At 43.1% G+C, this 11,461-nt stretch overlaps 1 protein-coding gene across 1 annotated transcript; it reads left to right on the top strand.

Moving 5' to 3' along the window:
- The first annotated feature begins 942 nt into the window (after nt 1-942).
- On the top strand, nt 943-10,711 carry pprc1 (PPARG related coactivator 1). The gene is made up of 14 exons (XM_083923329.1): nt 943-1,024; nt 3,089-3,184; nt 3,307-3,456; nt 3,673-3,753; nt 3,855-5,931; nt 6,357-6,410; nt 7,364-7,424; nt 7,630-7,697; nt 7,981-8,710; nt 8,805-9,008; nt 9,119-9,197; nt 9,293-9,414; nt 9,679-9,830; nt 10,361-10,711. The coding sequence occupies exons 1-14, from the start codon at nt 944-946 to the stop codon at nt 10,459-10,461; spliced, it is 4,056 nt and encodes a 1,351-aa protein (XP_083779455.1). The 5' UTR covers nt 943; the 3' UTR covers nt 10,462-10,711.
- Nucleotides 10,712-11,461: the final 750 nt, after the last annotated feature.

The following is an 11,461-nucleotide window of genomic DNA, read 5'->3' as shown; positions in this document are numbered from 1 at the left end:
ATCAGAGTCAAAGGTCACGTTTTCAAATGTCTTGTTTTATCAAACCCACAGTCCCAAACCCCACAAAATACTCAATTTCTAATATTAACAAACAGAGAAAATCCTTAAATCATCACATCTGAGAAGATGGAGCCAGCAAATATTTCCTTTAAAACATATCACATTGTTACTAACCTACCTGCATATAGGCTGTTTAGTTGTGTTTGTCATGTTTCTTTCTGCCATTGTTGCCACTGTGGCTAAGTTGATAAAAGTAGGCTGTATATAAAAAAGTGTACATTAACAGGTTAACTATTGCGGGATTATTGAGCATGGTGTACATGTTGTTGTTGTTGTTCTTCTTCTTTCTTTCTTTCTTTCTTTCTTTCTTTCTTTCTTTCTTTCTTTCTTTCTTTCTTTCTTTCTTTCTTTCTTTCTTTTTTTCTATTTTTTTGGCGGTTGGCAAACAACTTTTTGGTGCATTACCGCCACCAACTGGTATGCAGTGTGGATCAACTAACCGTATAACTTATTAAAACAAAACAAAACCAATGAATAGATAAAATAAAAATAAATAAATCTAAATAAAATACTTATCATAACAATAATAACCTATATATTTCCAAAATTATAAATTATTATTATTATTATTATTATTATTATTATTATTATTATTATTATTGTTGTTCTTCTTGCCAACACTATTCTCATCTGCTGTTGTCTTCTTCCTTTATGCAGCAGAGAAGAATTAAAAAAAAAAAAAGTCCGTTTTGTAGGCAGTACATGTCGATAAATAGAACTACAAATAAACGTGGTCACGCAACCCCGTGACCCTGTGGCGTCACTTTGCGTCATTTTGCCGGGAATGTCGGACCACGTGTCTCGTGCCGGCGTGCTTGTTCCTCCAATGCGCGATTCATCACTTTTCATTCGGAAACGCGTTGGGCAGGGAGCGGACTTTAAGATGGCGGCGCGGTGGGGAGCAGGCGAGGAGACTCTAACTGCGTGCAATATGGATTTTTTCCCTATGGATACACTAGAAGAGGTACACAATCTGTTCTGCGCTTCATTTCCTATCATATAACCCCACTGTTACTAGTTTTGTGTGTGTTTTAGAAGCAGAGGCACAGCATGTTGTGTGTGCGAGAGCTGCACACTGCGCATGGAAAAGTGACACGTGGATGCCACCGTAGTATCACTCGTAAAACTTATTTTTTTTAAGTACTCCTTGTTTTGTGGTGATAACGGCCAGATAAGTCTTTGGTGGCATGTATTTGTTTTTTATTTGAATAATACACAACTGCTTCATGTGCTGCTTTGTGCTGAGCTTTATGTTAATGCTAGCGGCGGGAGTCAATCAGTGTAGCCTGGCCGGTCAGTGAACGACGCAGGATTCCTCCTTTATAACATCAACAAGTGACATGACAGTTGTGTATTTTATTGGTAGTTGTCATGTCATGTATAATGAATATCATTAAAACACGTTTAAGCTCCATAAACGTGCTAAAGTACTGTGTACTGTGCATCAACTGATTGACACACGTGGTAACAAACACTGCAAGATGCTAGTCAGTTATTGTTAGCTTTATCATCACTGCAGTGTGGATGCATCATAGGCCTACTTCTTTCTCCCCTGACAGTGTTTAAGGTGCCATATATTAACTTGCCATGGTGTAGTTTATAGGCTCCATGTCAGCACATTGCAGTAATTTAAAATATCAACTCAGTGATGATGCACACAATGATGAAGCTCTCCTACATTTAGTCAGTGACTGCAGTTTGCAAACCTGTATGACTATTTACACTCGACACTGCAGCAGCATAACACGTTTTCATTCAAAAAACCTGTGTATCCACATGTGGTTAAGTCGTGGAGAATCACATGTTGGCTTCCTTCACGCATGCGCAGTCGATATAATCTCTATACACATCCGGCCACAACCTCAAAGCTTTATTAAAATCTACCTGAAGTTTTTTTGTGATCGTAGGTTTCGACCTGTGTATTGAAATGTTGCACCTCAGTTGATAATTCGTAAAATCTCAAGACAGGAGCAGAGACGAGGGCCCAGCTCGTATTTGTTGTAGTTCAACACGTGGGCGAGGTGGCCTCCCTGTGGACGGGGTGAGGCGGGGATCAAACATGTCTGCGCACTGTGTGTGCATGTGTAGACAGCAACACGTGGGTCACTGTAAAGGAGACTGATGCTCTTTTAGATCAAAGTGCATCATGTTATCTTTGCTCATGCAACTGTATGTTTAACTAGACGTAGTTATGCATATGATTCAAGTGTACATTGAATCATATAGAATTTTTTTCACATTTGTTTTCATTTATCAAATCCTTTAAAAAAAAACAACAACCTTGTATTTAAGGGTTAACTATTTCAAACTTATCAGTGCTGTCCATTTAATTTTGTCTTCATAGGACACATTATTTGCTATGGTGTGTAGCTTATCATTTATGTTGAAGTTTTATGTAAAGTTATAACTTGTAACGATCATGTAAGTGTAATTTGTTGCATGTCTAATAAGTGAGTTTGCTCCACTGTTGTGTATTTTATGTTCTAGGCTATAGTCATGGTATTTTGTTTTCCTTTTGTTCATGCTGGAACTAAAAACACATGCACTCTTATCCTATAGGGTTTCCCCTTCTGACTCTCATTTTAAAATGCCTTAATTGAGCTTGGGCTTTCTCCTTCAGCCGTCAACTAAATTAGCTACTTTGACCTATTTCACTTACATACACAGACTACGTTTAAAAATGTGCATTCTGTTTTACATTATTATATTATATAAATATTTACATATCCAGCGTCTAAATATTATTGCTAAATATAGAAATATGTCATCAGTTTAAAATGTTAAATACCTACAGAAGTGGTTTAATGTACTGTAGTCATTGTTTTCAAATGTGGGTGTATTACAGGTCTAAACATTTTTCGGTAACAACTGTTTGTCTTCACTTTGTACAGTGGTCATTAAATGTTCGTAGCCATAACTGTATTTTTGCAGGGCTGCTTGCAGATAGTTTTTGGCCTGAATCATGTTTTGCGGTTTTGTCAGTTGGGATTTTGCCAGAGAAATCTGAAGTGTGTTATTTCCTCTTAAGGCTGATGGGCTGAGTTCTTCAGACACACTGGAGGCCCTTCAAAGCTGCATAGACCCCTCCATTCTTTCTATGTTTGAGGACACGCCAACAATAGAGGCAAGACACATTTAACATGGCCGTACATGCATACAGTAGCATGAGAGAAATCTATTATATGTGAGCATCATACAGTTGTTTGTTTATACTCCCCTGTGACCCACTTTTCATGTTTTATTTAGACTAAAGGGCTGGATGAGGAGAGCGAAGCCACGCTGCTAACCGCCCTGACAGAGATCCTTGACAATGTGGATGATGAGAACCTGTCCCCATTTGACACACTGCCCGACTCAGACCTGCTGTCTGGTCAGAAGGGCAGGGAACACTCTCCGGTTAGTGCCCAGCTGTCACACATAACTCTCAAAGTGACACAGATTATTTGTCTTTATACCCTGCCTCCCCACCATCTGACCTTTGAACTTAGAGCAGAGACAGTGAAAGGGGCAGACTTGGTGACCCCTGGGGTTGTAAGCATGGGCTCATTTGTTAGTCCGCAAATGCTAATAAAATGTGTTTTCATAATGCTTTCTTTATTTTTCACTCTCTAGCTCAGGAGATTGCTGTGTCTGTCCCGTTCCCCTCCAGAGAAAGACACACTATGCAGTGCAAGAGCCTTATCAACTGGAAAGGTAGCTTTTCTTATCCATAAGCTATATAAACACAGTATATACTTGTACAGCAGGCATATTTCTGAATTATGTTATTCATTTGTATCACTCTCTGTACTCAGAGCCTCCCCAGGATACTGGCAGACTCTCTCCAGAGAAGTGATGGGGAAGAAGAGGAAGATGGTTCCCTGACTCTGAGCCCAGGGAGTCTTGATTCAGCTCCTGATAGTGACATGCTACACTGGGAAGGGCTGACCCTCCCACTTCCTGTCTCTTTTGAGCAGGAAATTGAAGATGGTGTTTCAGTTAGTCTGGGGGACTTGGTCAGGCATATGCACCCCTACTGTATGGCCATTTGTATGGAGAATGACGACAGGGAACAGATGTTGCCCGAAGGAGGCATCTTACTTGAAGTTGTGGACCAGGGTGAAAATGGAGAACCCATCCTGGCCATCCCAGACATGGATCTCCAGGTCTCTCTTCCACTTACAGAGCAGTGTCCAGAAATTGAACAGAAAGTTTCAGATGAAGCAGAAGAGGTTGCCTCCGACACTTCAGAGCATATAGTCGTTGACGATGAAGATGACTCTCCAGTGAAAGTTGCAGCCCTTCTGACACCAGACCTATGTTCAGATGTGAAAGATGCGATGATCATTAAGAGACAGAAGGAAGAGGTAAAGGAGAAAATCCCCTCCCGGAGAAAAAAGAAAAAGAAATGCAAGAACCAGTGCCAACCCGAACATGTGGAGGGAAGGGTCCTTAGGAGCGGCACAGTAAAAAAGAAAGTGGCGGAAACGCCCAAAAAGCCTGAAAAAAGATCGCTCAAAGAAGAGAAGAAACCCAAAGTCCCAAAGGTCCCTCTTGCCTCAACTCCAGCTACGTCATCTATGAAACCTAAGAAAGCATGCCAAACTGAAATCCCCACTACAACACTATTGCCTGAAATTAATGTGCCAGTTGCTGCATCTTTGTCACCCCAACCAGAAATGGCACAGCTAAATGATGGCCCTGAGAAGACTGAGCCTATCGGTTCACCCACAACAGTGAGCTCCCAGCAGTCTAAAGAAATGCTTAAACAGTCGGGCCCGGCCCCTGAGAAGCTGGAAGACTCATCAGCAGCTCCCTCTGTTGCTCTGCCCCTGGTGTCTTCAGATAGCCCTGCAGCTGCTCCTAGTCCCACAACACCCGAGATGACACCACCTGTTAGTGAGGCCCTCCCTCCTGTGGCCCCTGTAGTCTCTGAGCAAAAGCCCAAATCACTCAGTCTAGCAGAGTACCGCAGACTCAGACTGCAGAAAAAGCCAGCTCCAGCAGGAAAACAAGATGACAACAGCACTAAGTGGCCCAGTCTTCCAGAGCTTCCTAAAGAGCTTCCCCCCATTCCCTGCCTGCCTGACCCATGCCCCAAGGATCCTCGACGCCCCAACCCCCAGGCAGAAGCTGAGGTCATAAGACCTGCATGGCAGCCAAGGGGACCTTGTGCACCACCCACCCCTGAGGCACTGTTGGTGCCACCGGCCTACATGGTTGCCTCATCCAGCAAGGTCTCCGCTCTTAATCCTGTTTATAAACAGCAGCAAACACCAGAACCTTCCAGCTCTTCTCTACCCCAGAAGCCCTCACCTCCTGCCCCGAATTCAGTAAAGAATTCCCAAATACATCAACACACTGCTGCTCAACCTTCAGGACCTTGTGTGCCTCAGAGCTCTGGGTCTCCAGCTTCTCTGCAAGCTGCCACTCAGTCTGTGTCGACAGCAGATGGGAAATGTTCTCCTGCACTCTCAGGAGCAAAGGATGGAGTTGATGAAAGCCCTGAACCCAGCAAGCCCACATCTCCTAAGCCTGTAGAGCTCCCCACAACCTGTCCTCAAACCACTGCAGAGGTGGTCAAAACAACTGCTGCTACTGTGTCTGCACCCAGTGCCCCCCAGAAGACCATTGTTGTTACCCAGAAGATTCATGAGGTTACAGGTCCTTTGTCATTAATTAACCCCATCACATGTAACGGCAAGTCCTCCAAACCCACAGCCAATGCTACGCAGCTCTGTTCTTCCTTGGCTACCCATCCCTCAGACTCCAAGAGCCTAAAGGCAGCACCTGTGCTTCTTGAAATTAAAAAGAAACCCACAACAGCAGTGAAACCCCAAATGGCAAAAAGCCCCACTCAGGAGCTGATCGAGGCCTTCACCACTGAGATAGGTAAGACTTAAGTTGCTTGCTTTTATTCTTTTTTTTCCATGATATACAAATTTCTTTCCATACATTTTCCTGATCTTGTAAACAAATACATATTTAAACAATTGATTAAGCGGCATACTAGCAGGTGGTATTTCTCTATGAAGTCTGCGTCTCTAGCCTGTACTTAGTCTGCTCTGCTGATTGGCTGATGTGCAGGAACCCCATATCAGAAATGATTTAGGAAGGGCTGTGAAATGATATGCAGTGCCGCTGAAAGACACCTGCACCCCTCTCTAACTTCAAGACCATTCTCTGTAATCATCCACTACTTTAGTTGAGCCTGTATCCTGTTAATGGCCTGTTATGCCCTGTCTGTTAAATGGGTAAAAGTGTGTTATGGTGTGTGTTCTAAACCAGTTCATAATGAGATAATCATTTTCTTGTAGGAATCGAAGCTGCTGATCTGACCAGCTTGCTTGAGCAGTTTGAGGAAACGCAAGGTAATCAATAATGGCTGATGTCTACTTTATCCATTCTGTCTGAAATAAGTGCTCCTTCCATTTCATATTTGACTGTTACACCCTCCAAATGGTTGTTGTACTGGTCAGTCACTTGGTGTGTCACATAGTTTAGCACCACGCTAAATGTAGTCAGAGTATCTGTTTTCCTGGTTTCGTAATGGCGGGAAGTGGCACACAACTTTGCAGCACAATCTTTGGTTAGCGGTACTGGGTTAGAGGGTAGCAGGCCTTTTGACTAATAGACTTCAAGGGATAGAAGTGCCTATTAGTTTTTGTTTGTATGATTAGAAGCGGGCCATCAGTGAGGTGGATTGCCATCCCCTCATGTTTTTGACCGCCGTGAGCACATACGAGAGACACCTGAGTTCAAAGTCCGGCAAAGGTGACCTCCGAAACAAAGCTATTATCGGGCTGTTCATATGAGCCTGACCCTTATCTGATCCTCCTGGAGAAGTGTGTTTAATGTTCAAAGATTAATGACTTCAAACTGGCAGGAATTTTTTTTCTTTCTATAAAACATTCCCCTTTTAAGAGATGGGTGCTGTCAGGGGGAGCAGACAAGCAGCTTTGTTGCTGTTGTCTGTTCAGCTGCTGGAATTCTGTCCTGTCGGCAGATCCATTTAACTCTCGCCCTGCTGTCTTTTGTATGGGTGGATGTACAGGCCCCAGCCTTAACAAGTAGCTGGACACTGTATGTGCCATTACTCAAGTCTAACAGCTAATGTAACTGCTACCCTGTGTACTAGTATTACGAGAGCAAAACACAACATGCACTGAATTTACATCTGACATGCTACAGGTTAGACAATATGTCCCATTACAGTTTATTTTAAACACTGTTACATTTATTTTTGTTGGTGTGTGTGTTGCACTGTTCATCTCGTTATTCCTTGTGCTGAAGCACTCAACTTCCTTGTTCCTTCTCTCTTCAGCCAAAGAAGAGAAATGTGTGCCGGAGGTCTCTGGTAGAGCAGCTGCTGTAGGAAACTCGAGGTGAGTTACCCTACAGCCTGCAAGCTGCTCTGTGGGTTTTCCCTGAATAAAACCAGTTTGCGGTGTGTGGAGCTGACGCGCACACAAGAACAATTTTACCAAGACCTACCGCAAGCCTGCTTCTTTCGTCTGGCCACAATGATGGCCTTCTTGGGTCTAAATATCTTCCATTGATATACTAACTGACTCTGTGCTCCATTTACAGTGTTGAGTCAGCTCCAGAGAAAACAATTGTGGAGCGAGTGAGAGCTAATGACCTCTCATGTACTGCAGGTAATTCAGCATTTTGACTTTTTAAGATTAGTCCATTAAGTTCAATAATTCAAATAATAAAAACTGACATTTTAGATTTGTATTATATTTAGATTAATGTGCAAATTATGCATCTTTCCATTTTATTCCTTGTATGGCTTCTGTGCCCAGTGCTTCCATTAATAAGAAGGCAGTGTCCTGAAATACTACGTCATAATCAAAAATTTGTTACGTTGCCAAACCGACGACCCACTGCTCTTGTGTTGGGTATAATTACGGTGCACTTTCTCTCCCTCTGCTTCAGCTTTGACTCCTCCAGCTACTCCTCCGCACCAGATTTGGAAACCCCTGGCCCCTGTGTCCCTGCTGGGGAAGTGCAAGGTGACTGAAGCCTCAAAGTCGAGCTCCTCTAAGGTTATCCAGATAGAAGCCCGGCCTCTGCCCTCACTCAAGTCCCGCAGCAAACCCACTCCTGCTGCCGCCAGCGTAGACCCCGAGCTTGCATGCATGGACCACGACTATTGCCTCCCCATCAAACGCACTTCCACTGGAGAGCCAGGCAAGCGTTGGAATGTCAAACAGCCATCTTTTATCACTATTAAACCCATCAGGCAACCTGCTTCAACCACTACACTAACACCCCCAGCTGCCCCGGCATTGTCTGCCCAGTCGACCACAAACCCCGCGGTTGCAACAAAAACACAAGAGCTTCCACTCACAGAGCCCCTGGATCACAGGACTGATAACATGGAGAGAAGCTCTGTCCTGGAGACACCTGATGCTTCGCCTGCTCGGGAGGAAACTGATGCCACTGTTAAAGAAGGAAGCCCCAGGAGAGGGCATTTTGCGAGGTCCTACCGTCAATGCGCCGCATCTCGCACACCCAGCCCCAGATCCAGTCCCAAAGAGAGGACTGGAGGCCGGTCTAGGAAAAGAAGATCCCATCGTTCTCCCAGCCCTGTGACCAGCAGTTCAGAGTCTGACTCCCATTCCTCCAGATCTCGGTCTAGATCACACTCTCTATCTAAGAAAAGGTTAGGCCACAGTCATGATATCTTGGTTTCATACAGCATCTTGAGTACCATTTCCCTGGTTCATCACTGGCATTCATTCTTATTTCCTCTCTAGGTATCGCCCTTGTCACTCTGAGAGTAGTTCCAGCTCTTCATCCCGTTCCTCCTCTTGCTCCTCTCCCTCTGTGTCCCGCTCCCCTCCCAGGAGGAGGAGGTACTCGTATTCCTCATCTCGCTCTGGCTCTTGGAGTCGCTCCAGTTCGCGGTCTCGATCCCCACAGAGACGTGAACAGTGGAGTAGAAGCAGAGGAATGTACAGGTGCGGTATATGAGTCACGCTCATCTGGGTGGTGGTTGCTAACATAATGATTTTTATAGCTATTTCATTAGCAGAGTAGATGTCTAAAGGCTTTGTCTTGTCTTCCTCAGTCCCTCACGTATGTCCAGCTATCATCAGAGTTCGAAGACAAATGTGGAGGAGGTGAGGAGACGCAAGGAGAAAGCCATTGTAAGTAGATTTTTTTTTTTGTTTGAGTACACCAGTCTCTAAAGTGGTTAAAATATTGTGGCTCTGAACCATCTGAATTTTCTTTCTTCTCTCAGGAGGATCGCCGGGTTGTTTACGTTGGTCGAATTCGGGGAACGATGACCCAGAAAGAACTGAAAGAGCGCTTCTCATTATATGGCGAGATTGAAGAATGTACCCTGCACTTTAGAGACCATGGGTAAGTACTGAAACAGCTTATCGATTACTTTTGACATTTTTTTTGCACTGTCTTTGAACCTTGTTGGTCTGGTCTGTGACCTCTTAGGCCAAGCTACAGTGCTACAGCAAATTTAGGCTTGCTCATAACTGGAGCCTCCTGGCAACACCCCCCTGGGTTGCTCTTTTAAATGCAAGTCACAGCTCAAAATAATGTATAAGACCTGTTATGACCTCTTACAAACTGAAAATAAATACAGACTGATGGTTTGGTTATCTGTTACAGGGACAACTACGGGTTTGTGACTTATTACGACACCAAGCATGCTTTCAATGCAATTGAGAATGGTGGCAAGCTCCGCAAGCCTGATGAGCTGCCATTTGATCTCTGTTTTGGTGGAAGGAGACAGTTCTGCAAGACCAACTATGCTGACCTGGGTACGTGGAAATCGACACACACAAATTTTCTGAAGCTCTTACCCAGAGTGCTGCTCAATGTAGCCAAGAGCCAATATGTTATGAAAATGACAGCCAATAACTATTTAGGGGCATAATTGCACTGTAGGAAGGAACAAACTGTCATTTTAATGGGCTTTTTGCACATTTAAAAGGAAAGACTGTTTTCATTCATCAAAAGTATACATTAGATAAAGATGTGTGTTTAACACTTGAATATTTCACCACCAAGTGTCATTCATGGCCTGTTAGCAAGGCTGTAACAACCATGATGAGAGGCAGGTCCTCTGTTTTGATGTGGCTTTGGACTTTCTCTGGCAAAAATAGGATCCCATTTAAAAGAGAATTTAGATGATGATGTACAGAAATAGAAAAAGTAAACCCATGCTACAGCTGTGGTGTCGAGACACATCACTCTTGAAATTGATCAACCCGTGTACAATATGTCCTTTCTAACTTTGACCCTTTTTATTTCACTGCAGTTCTGATTTTGTCCGTCCTTCTCTTTTCAGATTCAAGTAGAGAGTACGATCCATTGCCTGGGAGAAGCAAGTTTCATGCACTAGACTTTGACACTTTATTGAAGCAGGCCCAGCAGAATCACAAGAGGTAACAAGAGGCCTGCAGCAGGAAACAACTGACACTTACCTCAGAGCCTGTGGTTGGCTCCTCATCTGCAACAGTCTTTACAGTTTACTCGTTGCATTAGTTTTCTTTTGTTTGTATTATTTTATTTCTGCAAGCTAACACCTTCTATTGAAGTGAAGATTTGTAATGAAAGTAGTAAAAGAAAAAAAATGGAATAAGAGAAATAATTTTTTTTAAAGTTTATTTAAATGTATAATGGAGAGAATAAATTTTAAAGGGGGATGGAACTCCCTAATAACTGGGACAGGTTGTGATGCATTATATGTACTACCAACCTAAATAAAAGAAGAACCTGAAATGCGTTGTTTCTTTCATGTCTGCACTATTTGTTTTATTGGTTTAGTTACATCTTTAACAGCATAAAGGAAAGGTATATATCACAAGACATTCTTGCATGTCTCAAGAAATGTATTGGTATTAATAATCTGAATGTTGACTTAATTTACATTGTTGCTGCTTTGCTTTCAGTCTCCTTGTATAGACATTAGCAATTGCATTCACAAAAGCACGTAAATCTTAGAATTGCTCACATCAGCAAGTGTCACTGAGCCAGAGCCCTGGATCCAGCTCTCCTGAATTAAATTAACATGTATCAATATTAATTACACCTGTGCTTTTTCTGTTTGGACATGCCAAAATACCAGAGTAGGGTCTTAATTGTTTTACTGGGACACTCCTAATAGTCTGTAAATATAAAATGAAGAGTCAAAATGTCTGCTGTGAAGATGGCAGAAGGCTTCTCAGAGTGTGCACTTGGGTTCATTGCTGTGTTAGAAGTTCTGGTTAATAAATATGCAAAAATATAATTCTATATATCCTGGTGATTTAAAACAAGCTGCCAATGTTTTGCTGACACCAGATCCACAGGTCCGTGTCTTTAGGTCTTAACAGATGAGCAGCTCCCTCCCTCCCCGTGGGTGTTGGAGCCTTGGAGCTGAACTGCATTCCTAATATGGACAGGAATC

Source organism: Echiichthys vipera (genome assembly GCF_963691815.1).
Source record: "Echiichthys vipera genome assembly, chromosome: 11".
Lineage (NCBI taxonomy): Eukaryota > Metazoa > Chordata > Actinopteri > Perciformes > Trachinidae > Echiichthys > Echiichthys vipera.
The sequence above is the reverse complement of the archived record's forward strand: the minus strand, read 5'-3'. Positions and strand labels throughout refer to the sequence as shown.